At 39.4% G+C, this 23,367-nt stretch overlaps 2 protein-coding genes across 2 annotated transcripts in view; one reads left to right on the plus strand and one right to left on the minus strand.

The window, feature by feature from the left end:
• Positions 1–23,367, minus strand: part of LOC118842361 (liver carboxylesterase 1-like) — a 146,131-nt gene that overhangs the window by 40,753 nt on the left and 82,011 nt on the right. The window lies entirely within an intron of this gene.
• Positions 21,596–22,364, plus strand: LOC118842363 (ras-related protein Rab-6A-like). The gene is given in 2 exon segments (XM_036749905.1): positions 21,596–22,026; positions 22,029–22,364. Coding segments are annotated over 2 exon segments (627 nt in total). The 5' UTR covers positions 21,596–21,632; the 3' UTR covers positions 22,262–22,364.

Here is a 23,367-nt window from a genome sequence, read left to right on the forward strand (position 1 = left end):
AATAATTTTTTTTTTTATTTTCTCTCCTGGATCTATTTTCCAGGTCATTTGCTTTTTTTCCAATCAGATACTTCACATTTTCTTCTGTTTTTTTATTCTTTAGATTTTGTTTGACTGATTTTTGATGCCTCATAGAGTCCTTAGCTTCTACTTTCCCAATTCTAATTTTTAACACATTGCTTTTTTCATTTAGCTTCAGAATCTCCTTTTCTATTTGGTTAATATTACTTTTCAAGAAGTCTTTCTCTCCAATTAGATTCTGACCCTCCTTAACCATTTGGCCAATTTTACTTTTTTAAAGATTTGTTCTCATCAGTGAATTTTTTTTCCATTTTATTCTCTTACCTTCCTAATTTGATTTTTAAAATCCTCCTTGAACTCATCCAGGAATGCTTTTTGGAATCAAGACCAGTTATCATTCCCTTTTGAGATTTTATATGTGGGTATAGTGTCAATGCTCTCCTGTTCTGAATTGGTATTTTGATCTTCCCTGTATCCATAAAAAGAATCAATAGTCCTTGGCTTTCTGGATTGTTTCTTCATGTTGTTTGTCTTTTTCCAGCTTTCAAAGTGGATCTCTGCTTCTGAGGCCCAGGGGGCTCTATCCCAGGTGTCTTGTGTTGGGAACTGGGGCCCTGGTTACTAGTTGTGTGTACTGTGGCCTCTGGTTTCATGAGATTTGAGGGAGGAGTGGTCTGGTTGCCAGAAGTCTCCTCTTCTCCTAGAGTTGCACTACAGCATGAGTGGTCTCAGCCCTTGTTTGGGCTGGTGTCTGCCACTTCCCCTGGTTGTATGAGGGCACCTCTGGGTTCCTGGTGTTGACCCTTGCTGGCTCCACCCCCCCTGGGGGTCAGGAACTCCTGCTCTTTGGCTACTGAATCTCCACTTCTGGCTCTTCTATTTCAGCCATTTTACCTGGTCATCATGGCTCCCGGAAGGTCAAGAGGTGAGTTTCAAACCTTTAGACTGTGGGCTGTAAGCCTAAGGAGTAGTTGCACTCCTGGCTACAGGTATTGTACTGCTTTCTCCCATAGCTCTGACAGATTCCTGCCCTGGGCTGGGACGCCTGGGGATTGCCACCAGTTTCACACACCCAGCATTCTCCCATGTACCCATTTAGAGTTCACCTTAGCATATGGTTCAAGGTATTGGTTAAACCTAATTTCTTACAAAGAGCTATCCAGTTTTCCCAGAATGTTTTTGCAAAATAACCACTCCTTTTTCTACTAATTGGGGTATTGGAATTGATTAAACACTATGCTACTGTGTTTGTTTTCTTCTGTAGTTTGTACCCTGTAAATTCCATGGATTAACTTGACTACTTTTTTTAACTAGCACCATTTGTTTTAGTGAGTACTACTTTGTAATATAGTTTGAGATCTGATACTGATAGACCCCTTTCCTCCTCATTTTTGTTTTTCATTTTTACCCTTGAGATTCTTGACCTTTTGCTCTGTATGAGTTTTATTTTCATTTTTATAATTCCATAAAATATTCCATTGCTAGTTCGATTGGTTCAGCACTACATAAGTAAATTAAGAAGTATTATCAGGGTTTTTTTATATTGCCCTGACCTACCTATGAACAATTAATGTTTCTCCAAAAATTTAAGTTTGTCTTTATTTCTGCAAAGATTGTTTCATAGCCAGATTCTTCTTGTTCCTGGGTGCTCCTTGGTAGATACACTCCCAAATACTGATACCTTCTGAAGTTATTTTGAATGGAATTTCTCTTTCAAACTCTTCTCTCTCAGCTTTATTGGTAACACAGAGGCAGCTAGCTACCACAATGGATAAAGTACTAGACATGGAGTTTGGAAGATCTGAGTTCAAATAATAATAGTAATAACATCCTAGATTTGCTGTGAGGATAAAGTGATACATTTGATAGTATTGACGTAGAGCTTAGCATAGTGCCTTTTGCACAGGAGAATAACTGGATAGCTATCTGTCAGAAATTAAGTTCAGACTGAAATCTTATGCTATATACCAAGGTGAACACTAAATGGATATTTGGCCTAGATATTTATTAGCTATATGACTGTGAGTATGTCATTTAACATTTGTTTGATTCAAATTCCTCATCTGTAAAATATGGAAAGTAATAGCACCAACATTGCAGAGTTGTTGTAAGGACAAAGAGACATACTTGGTAATATTTACAAAGCACTTGGCATAGTGACTGGTACATTAGTAGGTACTAATGTAAATGTTAGCTATTGGTATTATTTGATATTTGTGAGGTACTTCATAACACCAGTAAAAAGTGATCATTTTGTTCCTTCTTTGCCTGTGTTTATTCCTTCTTTTTTGCTAGAATTAAGCATTTCTTTTGTTTTGTTGCTGTTAAGCCATTTTTCAATCATTTCTGACTCTTCATTCCCCATCTAGTATTTTTGTGGCAAAAATACTGGAGCGGTTTGCCATTTATTTCTCCAGCTCATTTCATGCATGAGGAATGGAGGCAAATGGGGTTGAGTGATTTGGCCAGGGTCACACACCTAGTATCTGAGGTCAAATTTGATCTTTAGAAGATGAGTTTTCCTGCCTCCAGGTCTGGCACTCTATGTACTATGCCACCTAGCTCCTTAGCATTTCTGGCACAATGTAAAATAATAGTGATGATGGGAAACTTTCTTTTGTCTGTAATCTTGTTGGAAATTTCTCTAACATTTCTTCATTCCACATAATGTTTGCTATTGGGATATTATTTAATATTAAGGAAAAGTCAATTTATTCTCATACTTTCTGGAGTTGTGAATAAATATAGATACTAGAGCTTGATCAAAAACTTTTTTATTATAATCACGTTTCATTGCTTTTATATTTATAGTCTGCTGAACCAACCTGAAGTACCGGTATAAATGTAACCTACTCATAACCTACTTAATAATGTATTACTTACATTTTTTTAATGTTCATTAGGGATATTGTGTGTAACTTTCTCTACATGCTTTTCCCTCATGAGGTACCTAGACCATATCTGTTCCATAGAAAATGAAGGTTTTATTCTTTCCTTATTATCATTCTTATTTAGCATTGGAATTAATTGTTCTTTGAAAATTTGATAGAGTTCACTTGTGAATCCATCTTTAACTTTTATTTGGGAATGTATTTATACCTTATTCATTTTGTCCTGAATGTAGGGTTATTCAAAATAGTTGGTTTAATATTTTTTAATCTGATTATTTTATATTTTTGTAAATATTCACTCCTTTCTTCTAATCAGTTTATTTCTTCTATTATTTTCTTCTTTTCTTTCTTCTAATAAACTTCTTTCCTCTATCAACTCTATTAGTATATAATTAGGAAAAATATTTCTGATTATATCTTTAATTTTTTTATTCAATTGTTATTGGGATTCTTTTTTCACTTAATGGAATTTGGTTTTCTTCTCTCTGTCTTTAAATTAGATTAGCTAACTGCTTATCCCCTAGTTTTATTTACCAGTTTAATGGTGTTCTCCTTGTATTTTTAAAATCTATTCCTTAATTTTTAGAATTTATATTTTATTGTTTAGTTGGAGATTTTTAATTGTTTGCTTTTTAGTAGAAGCATCATTTCATTGATTTGCTCTGTCTTTTTTGTGATGTAAAAACACACATGTATATACACATATACGCATATATATGTGTATGTGTGTGTCTGTGTCTGTGTCTGTGTGTATTCCCCTAAGGGCTTCCTTAACTCCATCTCTTACGATTTTTTATGTTGTTTCATTATTCCCATTTTTAATAAATTTCCCATAGTTTCTTTAACTTCTTCTCTGACATAACAGTCCTTTAAAGTTATTATATTGAGTCTGAAATTACTTTTCAATTCTTTCTTAAATGACCTTTTACTGAATGCAACTTTTTTTACATTATGATTACTAAATTATATGTATAGTATTGTTGTTTTTCTACATTTTGTTGGGATCTTCATGCCCCCCAATATGGCCCTATTTAACAAAAATTACATGAACAGTTGAGAAGTATTCAAGTTCCTTTCCATTTTCATTTAGTAATTGTCAGGCATACCATCTCTATTTTTTCTAAAGCCCCATTCATATCTTGAACTTTTTCTTACTTATCTTTGGTTTTGATTTGTCTAGATCTGGCAGTGATACATCAAGGCCCCCCCCCCATATCAAAGTTTTACTATGTATTTCACAACTTTTTAAGTATATAGAAGCTATGCTATTTGGTATAGAGATATTACTTATTGATATTGATTCATTATCTATTGTATTTAAATAGAATATAATTTCTGTAATTGTTTTTCTTATCATATCTATAGTTACTATAGCCTTTTTGTGAAATCATATTTGCCATCTGTTTTTTGTTTACTTTGGCTGAAACACCACAGATTTTCCTCTAGATCCTCATTTTAATTCAATATGTATCTTTGTGTTTCATGTAAATAGCATATTATTGGTTTGTGTTTCTAAATGATTCTTGTATCCTCTGATGTTTTATCAGTAAAGCCATCATAAATTCAGTGTTATGATTTTTAAGTGTATATTTTTCTCCATCTTGCACTTAAGTGCTTTTGCACTTGAAAAAGATTTCTTTGCTCCCAACCATGTCTTTATAAAGTGATAGAAGGTGGTGAATTCTCTATTCCATTAAAGGGGAATTTTTCACCTATAGAGTTAAATTTAGGTTATTTTTAGTTGTGCATTTTTATCTTTGGCCTCATGGAACATCATGTTCCCAGTTATTTTCTCCTTTGACTGGCAGCTTCCAAACTTTTTGAAACACTTATTTTGGCTTCTTGGTACTTGACCTCTTTCTGTCTGCTTGTAATATTGTTTCTCTGTCTTGATAACTCTATATTTGAGTCATAACATCCTTAGATTTTTAATTTTAGCTTTTTTGAGGAGGAGATCAGTGGATTCTTTCTATTTTCATTTTGCCACAAGGTTCTATGAGTTCTAGGCAGTTTTCTGTTATAGTTTTTTTTTTTTTTTTTTTTTTTTTTTTTTAAATGCAATTTATTTATTTAACATATTTGGTTTTCAGCATTGATTTTCACAACAGTTTGAATTACAAATTTTCTCCCCATTTCAGCTCTCCCCCCCCACTCCAAGACGGGTTATATTCTGGTTGCCCTGTTCCCCAGTCAGCCCTCCCCTCTATCACCCCCCTCCCCTCTCATCCCCTTTTCCCTTCCTTTCTTGTAGGGCAAGATAAATTTCTACGCCCCATTGCCTGTGTATCTTATTTTTTAGTTGCATACAAAAAGTTTTTTTGTTTTTGAACATCTGATTTTAAAACTTTGAGTTCCAAATTCCCTTCCCTCTTCCCTTCCCACCCACCCTCCCTAAGAAGTTGAGCAATTCAACCTAGGCCACACGTGTATTATTATGTATAACCCTTCCACAATACTCATGTTGTGAAAGGCTAACTACATTTTGCTCCTTCCCAACCCATCCCGCTTTACTGAATTTTCTCCCTTAACCCTGTCCCCTTTCCAAAGTGTTTGTTTTGATTACCTCCACCCCCATCTGCCCTCCACTCCATCATTCCCCCACCTTTTATTTTTTTTTTTTTTATCTTCCTCCCTCTTCTTTCCTGTGGGGTAAGACACCCAACTGAGTATGTATGGTATTCCCCCTCAGGCCAAATCTGATGAGAGCAAGGTTCACTCATTCCCCCCTCACCTGCCCTCTCCCCTCCTCCCATAGAACTGCTTCCTCTTGCCACCTTTATGCGAGATAATCCACCCCATTCTATCTCTCCCTATCTCCCTCTCTCAGTATGTTACTCTCTCATCCCTTAATTTCATTTTATTTCTTTTAGATATCTTCCCTTCATCCTCAACTCACCCTGTGTCTGCTCTCTCTCTTTTACATATATATATACACACATACATACACATACATACATATACACATAGATACATACATACATACACATTCACTTATATATATACTTAAACATATATATATATATATATGCATATATATATATGCATATTCCCTTCAACTACCCTAATACTGAGGTCTCATGAATCATACTCATCATCTTTCCATGTAGGAATGTAAACAAAACAGTTCAACTTTAGTAAGTCCCTTGCAATTTCCGTTTCTTGATTACCTTTTCATGCTTCTCTTGATTCTTGTGTTTGAAAGTCAAATTTTCTATTCAGTTCTGGTCTTTTCACTGAGAAAGCTTGAAAGTCCTCTATTTTATTGAAAATCCATATTTTGCCTTGGAACATGATACTCAGTTTTGCTGGGTAGGTGATTCTACGTTTTAATCCTAGCTCCATTGACCTCCGGAATATCGCATTCCAAGCCCTTCGATCTCTTAATGTAGAAGCTGCCAGATCTTGGGTTATTCTGATTGGGTTTCCACAATACTCAAATTGTTTCTTTCTGGCTGCTTGCAGTATTTTCTCCTTGATCTGGGAGCTCTGGAATTTGGCAACAATATTCCTAGGAGATTTCTTTTTGGGATCTATTTGCAGAGGCGATCGATGGATTCTTTCAATTTCTATTTTGCCCTGTGGCTCTAGAATATCAGGGCAGTTCTCCTTGATAATTTCCTGAAAGATGGTATCTAGGCTCTTTTTTTGATCATGGCTTTCAGGTAGTCCAATAATTTTTAAATTATCTCTCCTGGATCTATTTTCCAGGTCAGTGGTTTTTCCAAGGAGATATTTCACATTGTCTTCCATTTTTTCATTCCTCTGGTTCTGTTTTATAATATCCTGATTTCTCATAAAGTCACTAGCTTCCACTTGCTCCAATCTAATTTTTAAAGTAGTATTTTCTTCAGTGGTCTTTTGGACCTCCTTTTCCATTTGGCTAATTCTGCCTTTCAAGGAATTCTTCTCCTCATTGGCTTTTTGGAGCTCTTTTGCCATTTGAGTTAGTCTATTTTTTAAGGTGTTGTTTTCTTCAGTGTATTTTTCAGTATTTTTTTGGGTCTCCTTTAGCAAGTCATTGACTTGTTTTTCATGGTTTTCTCGCATCCTTCTTATTTCTCTTCCCAATTTTTCCTCTACTTCTCTAACTTGCTTTTCCAAATCCTTTTTGAGTTCTTCTATGGTCTGGGGCCAGTTCATGTTTTTCTTGGAGGCTTTGGTTGTAGGCTCTATGACTTTGTTGTCTTCTTTAGGCTGTATGTTTTGGTCTTCTTTGTCACCAAAGAAAGAATCCAAAGTCTGAGACTGAATCTGGGCGCGTTTTCGCTGCCTGGCCATATTCCCAACCAACTAACTTGACCCTTGAGTTTTTCAGTGGGGTATGACTGCTTGTAGATTACAGAGTTCTATGTTCTACGTTTGGGGGGGAGGTGCCAGCTCTGTCAGAGCCGCACTCCTCCTTCCCCAAGGACCCCCAGTCCAGACTGGGCTCAGATCCTCGGCAGGCTGTGCACCCCTGCTGTGATCCGCCACTTAATTCCTCCCACCAGGTGGGCCTGGAGCCAGAAGTAACAACAGCTGTAGCTGCCCCACCTCCGCTGCCCCCGGGGCTGGAAGCCGAACCGCGAACTCCTTCCACTCCCGCAGCTTTTCCCACTAACCTTCTCCGCAGTCTTTGGTGTTTGTGGGTCGAGGGGTCTGGTAACTGCCGCAGCTCACATATTCAGGGCGCTAGGGTCCCCTCCGCCCGGCTTCTGGTCTGGATCGTCCACGCCGCTCAGGCTGGGCTCTGCTCCACTCTGTTCCCAGCTCCCAGCTCCCAGCTCCCAGCTCCCAGCTCCCAGCTCCCAGCTCCGTGTGGAATAGAGCTCACCCAGAGACCATCCGGGCTGTCCTGGGCTGGAGCCCTGCTTCCCTCTGCTGTTCTGTGGGTTCTGCCATTCTAGAATTGGTTCAGAGCCATTTTTATAGGTTTTTGGAGGGACTTGGGTACGGAGCTCACTCTAGTCCGTGCTTACCAGCCGCCATCTTGGCTCCGCCCCCCTCTGTTATAGTTTCTTAAAATATGTTGTCCAGACTTGGTTTTCATATGCATAATTCTTAGATTATCTCTCCTGGGACTGTTTTCCAGTCCAATTATTTCTTACATTTTCTTCTGTCTTAAACATCTTTTTGGAGGGACTTCTAGGAATCAAGATGGCAGAGTAAGTAGTAAATTGCTATCACTGTAACTTTGGTACCTCTTAAAAAACAGAAAATAGCACCCTAGAAAAAAAAATCCTGGAACAGTGGAACAAGCAAAAAGGCAGGTTGGAGCAGTCTCTTAGCCCAGAAAGCATAGAGGATCAGCAATAAAGGTTTGTTTCACTAAATTAAAAAAGGCAGTGAATTCCAGGACAAGAAGTGGCTCGGCAAGCTAGCAGCAAGCCCCATCTTAGCAACCAGTGGGAGATCCTGACTCCCATGATGATGGAGCAGGCAAATGCCTATACCAGTACCCCTCCTCACTTAGCATAGCCTGGGAAACCAGCAGACTACAGCTCAAAGAACCACCACATGTGCCAGCCCACCCAAAATGGGCAAGCACCCTCCAACAGTGGATCTTCTTTGCTTCAGTGTGTCTCCAGGCAAGCAGGTAACTTCATCAGCCAAAACCTACGCTTGCACAGCCCTTGGGAAATGCAAAAATATTCCACCTAGCCTTAATACATGAAAGACACCACAACTAGGGCACCACCTCATTACTAGGTAGGCTGCCAGACCCTTAGAGCCTTGAGGACACATGTGGCCTTCTAGGTCCTTTAAGGTGGCCTTTTGACTGGGTCCAAGTTTTATAAAACAAATCCTTTTATTGAGGGGATTTGTTCTGTGAGGTTTGGATTCAGTCAAAGGGCTGCACTTGAGGACCTAGAGGACCATATGTGTTCTTGAGGCTGCAGGTTCCTATACCACCTGAGGAATGTTGTTGTGAATTATTTCAAGGGTCTAATTGCATAGTATAATGAACTCTCTATTCAGAACTAAACATTGTTCAATAAACTAAATCATAGTACTCATAGCAGCATCCTTAAGCAAAACATCTTTCAGTAGCATTCCCCCAAATACTTGTTTACAGAAGTGAGGGGTCCCAGGCTGTAGTAGCAATGTTGTTTGCAGCTACTGTGGCTGTGTAAGGTCACTAATACCAGCACACAGGAGGGCTGCTAGCACAGATTCTTTGATTTGCTTTTCCCAGGAAAGCAACTTTAAGGGGTTTACAATCTCACTTTAATCAAACATACATATATCATTCACTTAGTTCAGGGTGAAAAGCCAGCACCCTGAACTTCAGAGCAAATACAAACAGAAATTACACATGCAGGCAGCTGTCTGCTCCTGCTCCTTTTCTCAGCTCATGGGGACTGCTCCACTCCAAGTTCTTCTTGCTCCTTCCTGAAGCAGGCTCCAGGGCCTCCTGCCCACAGCTTCTGTTTCTAGGAGAGCAAAGCTTGACAAGGCTACAATATTTAAACATACCATCATCTCAATTCACTCATAAAGACCAACAGATAGGACTTCAGTCTGAGAAATTAATACAGACCAATAGACAGAGTGCTGGCATCACACACATTCTTTCTGTTAGGCTTCCCTACAAGCACCTTCCCCTAGCTACTCATGCACAATTTCTCTCTCTCTCTCTCTCAGCTCTGCTTCACTCTTCACTCTCACTTTCCCTTCCAGCATTGCAATATATACTGCTGCCAATCAAAGACTCTTGATTCAATCAAAGGCAAGACTCAGTCAAAGGCACTTGATTGCTTAGTGCTGACAAGCTTGGAGCTCAGCACTTAATTGGATTAATGTTAATAAATTAAATTAACCTTATATTAATTACTTAATGCGTTACAGAAATTTAACTCCAAAAGAAAAAGCAGCAAAAAATCCCACTTTGCTTGCCTTTACAATCCTCCAACCCTGATCCAATGTTTTATAGATAGAGAAACGAAGCTTTTGGAAGGTGGGAGGTGACTTCTAAATTCGCACAATGATTTAGTGAGAAAGTTAGGATTAAAATCCACCACTAACCTCCGAACTTTCAGGCCAATGTTCTTTCCACTAACACATTGCCCTTTTTCTTGCCATTCCTGGAAAGGAAGGAAAAATGATAATCTCTAAAATGTCTCACAGTCCTTATCTTGCCTAGCCTTGTTTTCTAGGTATTTGGGGCACCTAAGTACAGAACAATTTTGCTACCTGCACCTTTCTGTCATCCTTTCATTCAACTTCACCTCAAAACACATTGCCAGAAATTCACTCTCATTAGTATTCACACATCACTAGGCTTCTCTAATTTTACTTCCTGTACCCAAACAGCAATAGAAACAATAATTGATTAATATTCACCTAGACTTTTGCTATTCATATAGTCTTTTTAGGGTTTTCAAAGAACTTTAGAGATATTTTATTTGAGCCTAATGAGAACTGTGTGAAATAGGTATTACAAGTATTATTATCCCCATTTTACAGATGAGGAACATAGAGATTAATTAATGGTAATGCAGTTAGTGGGATCACAGGTCAGGTAGAGAAGCAGAGATGGAAAGAAATCAACTTTACTCTGGACCCTGCCCCAGATGGCAGGGCATTTCGCAGTTCTGACTGGCACATTAACAAAATGACCACTGTGCACCTCATTTAAAATTACATAAATAATCTCAGTCATATAATATAATATCCATAACTAGGATGAAATTTCAGGACACATCATTCATTATGCTCTCTATCCAGAGGTGACCTAAAGCTAGCTTGAGCTGGAAGCTGAGAGCCATTATTAGATTTTCACTGTGAGCATTTGAATCTTGGAAATCAACATTAAAAATCGCTGCTTGATTTGGTTTTTTGGACGGTCTAGACTTAAGGAAATGATGAATAAAATATTAATAGTGGCAGCTAAACTTAACAGTATGTTATGGGTACATTCCTTGCCTCCACCCCCCCACCCAAGGAAATCAACTGTTAAGCATTTATCAGTACATCTCTGTTCTCTATTTAATCTTCAGAACATCATAGTAACTGCCCACAAACCCACATCAAATACCCGGAAAGAAAAATATATTGTACAGGGCCCTGACCTCCAGCATCACACGGGCTGAATTCCAAGAAAAGTTGGAAAGAGTATGATATCATCAAAGCTAAGCCATTAGAATCTACCTACAGGGGGGTGGAGCCAAGATGGCCGCATGAAGGCAGCGTCTTACCGGAGCTCTCTCACAAGGTCTGTCAGATTCCTATAAAAAAGTGAATGTGAGCAGATTTGAGAGAGTTAGAAACCACGAGCAGTCTGTGTGGGGCAAATCTCCAAGCCGGGAGAGTCTGAAAGGCTGAAGGCACAAACCTGTAGGCTTGGAGAGTGCTTGGTGCTGAGCTGCTCCAGACCAAAGAGGAAGCGGCCGGCTGGGAAATCCACGTGGGAGACAGGCTGGGAGAAACCTGGGCACCCGAAACTGGCAGAGATCCCCAGGACTCCCAACACAGGATGGTAGTCTGTGGAAGCGAGGAGAGGTAGCGCAACGCCACCGGCCGGGAAAATACCAACTTCTGATGCTTGCAGCCCAGAAACTCGGCTTCTTGAACTTCCGGGAGACATAATTTCCAGGTAAACGGCTCAAATCCCTCCTCTCCCCACCCAGAGAGTTCCTCTGGAAAAAAAAGAACACTGGAACTGAGAAGAAAGTAGTGGGGCTTCAGTGGTCAAATAGTAGAAGTTCATCAGTCCCAGAGTGGCAGAGTCGGCAGGGGTCAACGCCAGGAGCCCAGACGTAATCTTGCTCTGCCAGGGGAGGTGCCAGACATCAGCTCAAACAACAAACAGCTGAGACCATTGCTGAAGAGCAACAGTGCTGGAGAGCAACCATAGGGAGTGAGACGTCAGGGAGCCAGACCCATCCCCCACACCTCAGGAAACTGAAGGCTATATTTCTAGATTCACAACCCCCAGATTAAGAAAGCTGGGACAGAGAGCCCTGAGGCCCAAAGGTAGAAATTCGTTGTAAAGCCAGGAAAAGGCAAACCAACAAACATGAAGAACACAAAAAAAACAAGGACAATAGATTCTTTTTATGGAGACAGGCAGGATCAAAATACCAATATGGAAGAGGGCAGCAATGACACTGTAGATGCATCGGATATCCCAAAAGGTAATGTGAAGTGGTCTCCAGCCCAAAAAGCACTGCTGGAAGAGCTAAAGGAGGATTTTAAAAACCAAATTAGGGAGCTAAAAGAAAATATGGAAAAAAAGATTGGCGAAATGGTTACGGAGATTCAGAATCTAGAAAGAGAAAATGACACCCTGAGGATGTACGAAAATATTTATACCGGCTCTTTTTGTGGTAGTTAAGAATTGGAAATCAAAGGGATGCCCATCAATTGGGAAATGGCTGAACAAATTGTGGTATATAAAGGTGATGGAATACTATTGTGCTATAACAAATGGGGATGATACAGACTTTAAAACCACCTGGAATAACCTACATTACTTAATGCTGAGTGAGCCGAGCAGAGCCAGGAGAACATTATACACAACCACAGATATATGGATTCTGTGAGGACTAACCCTGATAGACTTTGTTCTTCTCAGCAACACAAGGTGCAAAGATAACTCCAAAGGTCTCACGATGGAGAATACTATCTACATCCAGAGAAAGAACCATGAAATATGAATGCAAATTGAGGCACACTTCATGCTCGACTTCCCCCCCCCCCTTTTTGTCTCTTTTGTTTTTGTTTTGGGGTTTTTTTTTGGTTCTGTTTCTTCTTTCTCATGACTCATTCCATTGGTCATAATTCTTCTCCACAACTTGACTAGTGTGTAAATTAATGCAATGAGAAGTTATATGGGATTGCATGCCATCTTGTGGAGGGAGATGGGGAGGGAGGGAAGAAAATCTGAAACTCAAAATTATGTAGAACCGAGTGTTGTAAACTAAAAATAAAAAAAAATAAAAAAAGATCCCAAAAAGCAAACTCCTAGGAATATTTTCCGAATAATTCTGAATAATTTTTCGGAATATTCCGAAGTTTGAATACAGACTGAGGCACACTACATGCTCGCCTTTTCTGCTTCTCTTTTGTTTTTGTTTTTGGGGTTTTTTTTTTTGGTTCTGTTTCTTCTTTCTCATGATTCATTCCATTGGTCAAAATTCTTTTCCACGACTTGACTAGTGCATAAATTAATTCAATGCGAAGTTATACATGACAGTTATATGAGACTTCATGCCGTCTTGGGGAGGGAGGGGGGAGGGAGGGGAGAAAAACTGGAACTCAAAACTATGTAGAACCGTGCGTGGTAAACTAAAAATAAATAAAGAAATTTATAAAAAAAAAAAGATCATAAAAAGCAAACTCCTAGGAATATTTTCCCCAAATTTCCAGAGCTCCCAGGTCAAGGAGAAAATACTGCAAGCAGCCAGAAATAAACAATTCGAGTATTGTGGAAAAACAATCAGGATAGTACAAGATCTAGCAGCTTCTATATTAAGGGATTGAAGTGCTTGGAATATGATATTCTAGAGGTCAAAGGAGGTAGGATTAAAACCAAATATCACCTACTCAGCAAAACTGAGTATCATGCTCCAAAGCAAAAAAGGATTTTCAATAAAATAGAGGACTTTCAAGCTTTCTCAGTGAAAAGACCAGAACTGAATAGAAAATCTGACTTTCAAACACATGAATGAAGAGAATCATGAAAAGGCCAACAAGAAAGAGAAATCATAAGGGACTTACTAAATTGGAATTCTTTTGTTTACATTCCTACACGGAAAGATGATGTGTGTAATTGATGAGACCTCAGTGTTAGGGTAACTGAAGAGAATATATTTATATGTGTGTGTGTGTGTGTGTGTGTGTGTGTGTGCGTGTGCGTGTGTGTGTGTGTGTGTGTGTGTGTATTGACAGAGGGCACAGGGTTACTTGAATATGAAGGGATGATATCTAAAAGAAGTAAAATCAAATTAAGGGATAAGAGAGGAATATATTTAGAGAGGGAGAAAGGAAGAGATAAAATGGGCTAAATTATCTCTCATAAAAGTGGAAGAAAAAGCAGGTCTGCAGGAAGGGAAGAGGGGGCAGGTGAGGGGGAATGAATGAATCTTGCTCTCATCGGATTTGACTTGAGTAGAGAATAACATGCTCACTCAATTGGGTGTCTTACTCCACACAAAAGAAGGAGAAAGGGTAGGAAAAGGGGGGATGATAGGAGGGAGGGAAGATAGGGGGAGGAGGTAATCAAAGGGACAGGGTCAAGGGAGAAAATTGAATAAAGGGGGATTGGATAGGAAGGAGCAAAATATAGCTAGTCTTTCACAACATGAGTATTCTGGAAGGGTTTTGCATAATGATACGCTTGTGGCTTATGTTGAATTGCTTGCCTTATTAAGGAAGGTGGGTGGGGAGGGAAGAGGGGAGAGAATTTGAATCTCAAAGTTTTAAAAGAAATGTTCAAAAAAAAAGTTGTTTTTGCTTGGAACTGGGAAATGAGTTACACAGGCAATGGGGCAAAGAAATCTATCTTGCCCCCCAAGAAAATAAAGTAAAAGAGGATGGGGGGGAGTGGAGTGACAGAAAGGAGGGCTGACTGCACAACAGCACAATCAGAATATATGCCATCTTGGAGTGGGGGGGAGGGTAGAAATGGGGAGAAAATTTGTAACTCGAAATCTTGTGGAAATCAATGCTGAAAACTAAAAATATTAAATAAATTGAAAGACTGAAAGAAAAGCATTAAACTTGGTGGGAGGTGTAAGCTAATGCAAGCCATGTTCAAAACTGTGAATGAATATCTGGTAGAAGTTTGGGACTTGTTCCAGAAGGTAAAATCAGGAGCAATGAGTGGAAATTGCAAAGAAATCGTTTGGACTTCATATCAGGAAAAAACCTCTTAATTAGAGATGTCCAAAATTAGAATATTGCAACTTGGTGGTGTAGTCATTAGAGCTCCAGACCAGGATTGAAAGAGTTGAACTCGACTGAAACAACTGAACAGCAGCAACAGCAACTATAAAAATTGGATTGGACTTCCTTGAGTGGTTAGTGATTTCCCTCTTACTGGAGGACCTCAAGAAGAGGTTAGATGATCACTCATCAGATATGTTGTTGACCTAGATAAGTGCTAATAAGGGTCCCTGCAATGCTTAAATTCTACAATTCCATGAATCTATGAATAAAATTGTCCATGGTATAAGTACAGCACATGATCATTTATAAATCACGTAGACATCTATTACATCATTTGGTTCTGACAACCTCATGAGGTATGTAGTGAAAGGACTATTATGCTGCATTGTCATGCAGATAAGCAAGCTGAGGTTTAAAGGGGTTATAGAATCATAGAGTACAGAGATAGGAGGGACATTTGGAATCACTTAATCCAACCCCCTTATTCAGCAAACATACTTTTTGTGTACATTTCTATAAGTAAATGCTGGTGATAGATAGATTCCAAAGTTGGAACTCAAACAGTGTTGTCCTTAAGAAGCTTTCATTTTCATCTATAGGCTAAGAAATTCTACATGACATTCTTTTACACATGAGGAAATTGAGGCTCTAAGGGGAGAGTGACAAAGCCCAGACATATAGACTAATCCCAGTTTTCCTGATTTCTAATCCAGGACATTTTCCTCTATAGCAGGTTGCCACAAACTAAAGGGCAGAGGTAGAATATCAATGGAATGTGGTAACTGAAGTGAAAAGAAATGAAATATTTACATCTTGTACAAACCAGGGCTTGAGTAGTCATGGGGCAAGGAGCTGGAAAGATTCAGAAGGCCATGCATAGTGATAGTGAGGTTGAAGGGAATTTATCTTAATGTCTCTTCTGCTTAGTTCAAGAGGACTTCTTTGACTAAGTGAAATTTTAGGAAATCATTGAAGAAAAGTTGGGGTCTTACTATCTTCTACATACACTAACCTACCTAAGAGGATAAACTAACTTTGTAGCAAAGATGATGAGAAAGGTAGGGCTAGGGAGAACCTGATTACTACTGAAATAACTCAACAAGGTTTGGAATCTAAAATAGTCAGTCAAGCCTGGATATTTTCCACTTAATAATTAGCCCAAAGCAAAAGCCTCCTATTGCTATTCAATTGTTTTCATAGAGTATACAATTGGTAGCAGAAATTGGCAAGAATAACCTTAAGTTCCTGGAGCCTTGGTATCATACCTGAGAGCTACTGAAGGGCATCATTGGACCACCTAAACTTTTTTTTTCTAGTTTAGAATGTTTTTTTAAATTTCAAATTGTCTGACATGAATTGAAACAAATTTACTTCCGGATATCCTCATCTACAGTACTATTTTGGCAAAGATTTTAGGATGGTGGGAAAAAAGTGTTATTGAGCCTTCCTAGCATTTCTTAGCCTGGTGTCTGCAAAGTTAATTTTTTTTAAATATATATTTTGATAACTGTTTTTCAACATACTTGATTTCCCCTGTTGTTGTAAGGGTTTTATTTTATAATTTTAAAACATTAAAACTCCTTCTAACAGCCAAAGGTGTCCATCATGCAGAAACACACACACACACATATCAAGAATACTTGGTCAAGAAGCTACTCTGAAACTGAAAAGAAATTTTCAGGTTTAGTTAATAGTGTCTAGAGAGTATCATGGCTTCCTATGAAAGGATGAGGCATTGAAGTATTCCATTCACAGACAGTTGTCTATTCTATACTTGAGTAGAACTTAGCAGCTAGAATTCTATCACACATCATAATACCTCACACCTAGTAGGAGCTAAATAAATGTTTGTTAACTGACTGATTAACTAACTTGAAGGAACCAAAAGTTAGAATCAAAATAACAAAGATAACTTACCTCTTTGGGATCTTCTGTGAAATTCAACTTCCCTAATTTCTGTGAAGGCAAAAAAGAATGGATGAGAGAAATTTCCCAGAAAGAGCTGATCTTGCTAATTCACTTGACAAGCAGGTTCATTCTTACAGTTTTCTCAAGAAGGTGCTTATGGAAGAGGTGCCCAGGGCTTCTGGTCTCCCACACCTCTTGGCAAAGTCAACCTGTAAAAGCCACAGAGAGAGTAACAAGGCCTCTAGAAAATCATGCTTGGAACCACTACCTCAAGTGGTTCTCCCTTCTACTTACTACGTAGGCCTTTGGAAGAAAATCTGGGTGAGGTAAACTGCCCTAGAAATGACTGATGGTGCTGTTTTGTCAATCTGTTGAATAAGTCTAACCTTTCATAACCCATCACCACCAATACTTGGCCTTCAAACTAAGACAGAAAGTGAAGAAAAGAGGACAGTGTTATCTCTTTAATAAGCCTAAATTAAAGATTGCATTAGTGGCAAACTATGCCAAATGTTGCTGAAACTCTTGCATAAATAGTCCCATCACCGCATTTTGAACATGCCAGAAGGGCCTGGCTCTTGTTGTCTCCATCTCTGTGATCTCTGGATTCTCCAAAGATTCCTCAGTTGTTGCTGATAAACTAGAACCACAAGGGCAAAGCAGAGAATTGTAGCAAATATACGAGTCATTCTAGGCCCAACAAACTGCTTTGGCTTCAATCGTCTGAGTTATTATCCCAATGTGCTCGGGGCTTTAGTAGATCTAAATGACCATCCAAAGGCTGCATTTTGTCCCTCATGGGTGGACACAATCTTAGTCTAGGGCCAGGTTGAGTTCACTAAGTAAGCAGATAGATCATATGGCAAATATCCCCCTCTTCAGGGAAGGTCTCAAGACCTCAGATTCTGTATAACTACAGAATATACAGGACACTGTCCCCATGCCTTGGACTTCTTTAAAAGAACAGATTTTCTAAGATACTTGAATTGAGGGGGGAGGAAGTTCAAATGGTTTTCTGGCCTAGAGTCTTATACTCAGACATGTGGACATAAGAAACAAAACCCAGAAATTCAATTCCCAGGTCATGACTTAGGTGTCACTCAAGTCAACTAGGGTCTGTATGAGGAACCTTTGTGAAAACTGGAACCAAGAAAAATCAGTGTTATGGAAGCCAAGGGAGAAGTCCACAAACAAGGGTTTCACATTTCAAAGATGCAGAGAACTCAAGCAATCTAAAGACTGTCAAAAGGTCATTGATTTACCAATTAACTGTTGATTTGTAACCCCAGACAGCAGTCTTTGTTTAAAAATGGGACTGGAAGATAGATTACAAAGAATCATGAAGAGAGGAGAAGAAAGCATGGACGCAATACCATGAGAGAAGCTAGGTCTTGGTATTCAGGATAGGATGTAGGCCCAAGTGACATGGGTGTGCCCCTACCAGGAACCACAATCAGGGATAAAAGAAGAATGGGTTTCACTAGTCAATCAAAAAGCAATAAAATTTCCTTATTTTAGGGAACTAAAAGGGTGTCACACATGGATACCACTGTTTACTAGTATCTCCTAACTGAGGAGATAACAATGCACTTTGTTACTGTCTGCACCAGAGGCTTCCCCAGGATACGACGGGACTCATGATTGAATTTCCCAAATGAAGTTTCCATTTATGTCAGAACTCTGGAGTATAAAAGTGACAACATACCTATCAACTCTTTACATACAAATAAATTAAACAAAGTCAATGGAGAAGTAGTATACACTAATGGTCAAAGAAGTCCTTGTTTGTGGGGACCTTAACTGAAAGCTACCCAAGAGAAGTCTAAGGTATGTCATGTAGATATACCATGTGTACTGATTGGTTGGAAATCATATCAGTCTGGTTTTAAATGGAGATAAAATAAATGCAGTATAGAGGAAGAATGGATGTGTTGGCCTTGTCTCATGTTTAGAAAGGCAAGTAGTCAATGAGCTCCTATTGCCAAAGAAAACAAAACAAAATTGATTTCTCAATAGTTTATGTACTGTGTATGGGATTGATGGCCCTTTTCAAATACGAACTCTTAGAAAGCTGCTCTAGGTTTTAAGCACTTGCATGTGACTTTCCTTGGTCAGCCAGAAAACATGCTTAGTTCAAAGTAGATGCATTTAATAGTGCAGTAATAAAAGCAACACTAAAATATTTCCCCCATAAACCTAGAACTCATTCTTAAACAAATGCACGTGTGCTCCATGGAAAGTGTAGGAATTGAGTGTTGAAAATACATGTGGAAAGAGCACACAGATAGAGTAGCAACTTACACTCCTAATGATACAAAGCTATTGATGATTTTGGTGGTATCATCACAACTTCTCTGCTGAGGCCGTTCACCTGTGTAGAGTAGATTCTCCACTGCAACTAATCTCTACTTAGGCAGATATCTTTAGAGTCACTTGATACTTTGTTATCTACTGCTGTGGTTCACTACAACAGAAGGAACAGTTTTGTCGGCCAACTATTTTTAAATTTTTCCTAATCACTAGGAGTTTTAAATTAAATTTTAAATTTTAAATTAATATGAATCTGCCTTCTCCCTCTTCCATCTCCTCCCTTTGCCCTGATTGAGACAGAAACACAATCGAAATCCACTGTAAGTATGTATAAGCAGGGAAAACAACAACAAAAACCTCGCCTATTGGTCTTGACTGAAAAAAAAATTCTCAATCTACACTTTGGGTTTATCACCGCTCTGCCAGGTGATGAGCACAAGTTTCATCACAAGCGCTCTGAAATTGTGGTTGGTCACTGTGTTCATTAGAGTTCTAAAGTCTTTCAAAGTTATTTCATTTTTCAATAATGTTGCTGTAGCATAAATTTTCCTCATATCATTCTACATTGGTTCAAACAACCAAATCTTTGAACTTTCCTGACTATGCACACAACGGCTATTGGAGTTAGTAAGCCTTTTCTCTTCAGGGAAGGGCTTCAGTTTTCTTCAGTTAGTAATTTTAATCAATTACTTAATTAGACTTCATAGTAGGTGGAGAGCTTCCTCTGCTAAGATCATGTCTTTGAACTTGCTCATGTGTACTGTCTCTTCTGATTATCACAATTTAGCTCTCATGTGATTTATGGTCAGAAACCAATTTATTGCTTATTTTTTTATCATGCTGTCCCAGCTATAGCAATTATATTATTTCCAATTATTTTAATTTCCTCAAATTGAAAAAGACCTGAATGAAACTATGGGGAGAAAACTGATTTCAACTTCCCTCCACTATGCTCCTCTGTTTTTATTTTGTTTTTTTTTTTTAAATAATACAGACAATGCTGTTTTCAGAAAAGGACAAAAAGTCTGGTAATTGTTACTCTGATTTACCCAGCAAGGAATCAGAGCCTAGTATTTCAACACATGTACATTAAGAATAATATTTCTCAAGGCAGTGACAAGAGGGGAGAGTAAAGGCAGGAACTCACCTGAGCTCTCTCTCAAACCCCTCCAAATACTTGTAAAAATGACTCTAAATTCATTCTAGAGAAGCAGAACCCACAAAACGATGGACTGAAACAAATTTTCAGCCCAAGACAACTTGGAAGGTTGGCAGAAAATGTCAGTTGCACCAAGTTGAGAGTGAAGCACAGTCCAACACAGGCCACATTAGCACAGCACAGGCCCCAGAAAACCAGGAAGAGACTGTGAGAGGCATTGAATAAGCAATGTCAGTGGCAGCTTCCAGAGCTCTCAGCCCACAGATTGTGAGGGGGTTGAACAACTGGTCAGAAAGAGAATACATGGGCCTTTTTGCTAACACTGATGTTGCTTTGCCTATACTCAGATCTGGGTCTCAGTTCTGGATGGCAATCCCAGGGCAAGGAGGAGCACTAATATCACAGTGAAGCTGGGACCTTCCCCACAATTCCAGGCCAAAAAAGAGTGCTTGCCATCACTCACAGACAGGAGCACAGTCCAGGAGAGTAGTAAGCACCTCTCCTTAGATCATACCACCTTGAAAGAATTGAAAACTTACAGGTCCTGAGAAATATCTCTGTAATGTGCTGCAAAAAAACCCTCCTGAAGCTTGGAACAGTGTACCCTCCACCCTGGAAGCAGAGCTCTACTTTAACAAACAGTTAAAAGTCAATTAATAGGCTGGGAAAATGAGCATAAAACAAAAAATCTGAATACTGAAAGTTACTATGGTGATAAGGATGATGAAAACATGCACTCGAAAGAAGGCAACAAAGTCAAAGCTCCTACATCTAAAGCCTCCCAGAAAAATATGAAGTTGTCTCAGACATGGAAGAGCTCAAAAAGGATTTTGAAAAGCAAGTAAATTATGAAAGAAAATCATGAAAAACAAGTCACCATCTAGGTATGGAGACAAATACAAAAAACACTGAAGAAAATAACATTTTAAAAAACTGAATAGGCTAAATGGCTAAATAGGTTCAAAAAGCTAATGAGGAGAAAAATACCTTAAAAAGCAGTATTGGCTAAATGAAAAAGGAGGTCCAAAAGCTCACTGAAGAGAATAACCCCTTAAAAATTAAAATGGAGTCACGCTCGCGCGCCCGGCGGAGAGGCTCGTGCACTTGAGCAGGTTCGGCTGCTGCGGCGGAAGACGTTCTCAGCGCTCCTTGGTGAAAGCAGTGAGGGGCTACTGCGGTGCCGGCGGTCCCCTCCGTTCATCTCCCTCGGGTAGCCGGTCGTGCGTAAGGGCGGCGTCGCCTGCCTCCTCCCTCCCAGCTGTGCGAGGCCGACTGCTACCCCACCCCCCGCCTGTCGCTGCCGCCCGTCCCCCCCACCCCTCCATCGCCTAGTCGGTCCGTCCGTCTCCACCCGCATCTTTGCAGGATCACCCCCGCTTCCTGTCGCTCCTCCGCCCTACGTGTCTGGGGCTGCGGGGAGCCCACCGGGCCTGAGGAGATCGCTGGGCTGAGGCGGCGGCTCCGGCTCCATCATGTCTGCAGGAGGGGACTTCGGGAACCCCCTGAGGAAATTCAAGCTGGTGTTCCTGGGGGAGCAGAGCGTTGGAAAGACATCTTTGATCACCAGATTCATGTATGACAGTTTTGATAACACCTACCAGGCAACAATTGGCATTGACTTTTTATCAAAAACAATGTATTTGGAAGATCGAACAGTACGGTTGCAATTATGGGACACAGCAGGTCAAGAGCGGTTCAGGAGCTTGATCCCTAGCTACATTCGTGACTCCACTGTGGCAGCTGTTGTTTACGATATCACAAATGTAAACTCATTCCAGCAAACCACAAAATGGATTGATGACGTCAGAACGGAAAGGGGAAGTGATGTCATCATTATGCTAGGGGGAAATAAAACAGATCTTGCTGACAGAGGCAAGTGTCTATTGAGGAGGGAGAAAGGAAAGCCAAAGAGCTAAATGTTATGTTTATTGAAACAAATGCAAAAGCAGGATACAATGTAAAACAGCTTTTCCGACGTGTGGCAGCAGCAGCCTTACCTGCTATGGAGAGCACGCAGGACAAGAGCAGAGAAGACATGATTGACATAAAACTGGAAAAGCCTCAGGAGCCACCAGTTAACGAAGGAGGCTGTTCCTGCTAATACCATGTGGCTCCTTGAATCCTTCCCCAGAACCTCACTGCTTTTGCCCCCTTACTCTTCATTGACTGCAGTGTGAATATTGGCTTGAACCTTCCCCCTTCAGTAATAAGGTATTGCGATTCATCATTTAAAAAAAAAATAAAGTGGAGCAAATGGAAGTTAATGACTTCCTAAGAAATCATGAAACACTAAATCAAAACCAAAAGAATAAAAAAAAAAATTCTAGAGGACGTGAAATATCTCACTGAAAGACCTGGAAAACAATCCAGGAGATATAATTTAAAAGTTATTGCACTACCAGAAAGCCATAATCAAAAAAGAGCCTAGACATCATCTTTCAAGGAATTATCAAGCAAAACTGCCCTCACATCCTAGAATCAGAGGGTAAAATATAAATTGAAAGAATCCACCTAGCATCTTGTGAAAGAAATCCCAAAATGAAAATTCCCTCGGATATTATAGTCAAATTCCAGAGTTCCCAGATCAAGGAAAAAAATATTGCAAGCAGCCAGAAATGAAAAATTCAAGTATGGTGGAGCCAGCGTCAGGATAACACAAGATTTAGTAGCTTCTACCTTAAAGGATCACAGGGCTAAGTAAATGATATTGCAGAGGGCAAAAGAGCTAGGTTGGTAACCAAGAATTACCCATCCAGAACAACTGATTTGTAAAAATTTCAAATTTAATTAACTATTAAAATTGTTGCTATATTAGTGCTATGTGAGATATTATTCCAGGAAGCAATGGAAAAGTAATATTAGCTCACTTATTTAGGAGAATGAGAGAATCCTAAGACAAGAGTGAAGCAAATCCAATAGCCATGGAATAAAGAGTCACTACCCTAGATTTCAGAAGTCACCTGTTTTCATAAGTAGGTCTGGCCTGGTAAAGGAAAAAATCATTACCTTGGAATAGGACTTGACCCCAATTCTGAGGACTCTGGAGGATACTCTGGAAAAGTGGAAGTATAGAAAGGGAAGCAAGGAGTATTAAAGTATATTTTGAAGAAGATTCTGAAACATTTCACTATTTATAGACAGAGCCATGAATCCTTTGGCACTGGGCTAAGACCAATATGATTCCTTCCATCTTCTACTTCCTGACCA

This window comes from Trichosurus vulpecula, chromosome 3 (assembly GCF_011100635.1).
Source record: "Trichosurus vulpecula isolate mTriVul1 chromosome 3, mTriVul1.pri, whole genome shotgun sequence".
Taxonomy (NCBI): domain Eukaryota; kingdom Metazoa; phylum Chordata; class Mammalia; order Diprotodontia; family Phalangeridae; genus Trichosurus; species Trichosurus vulpecula.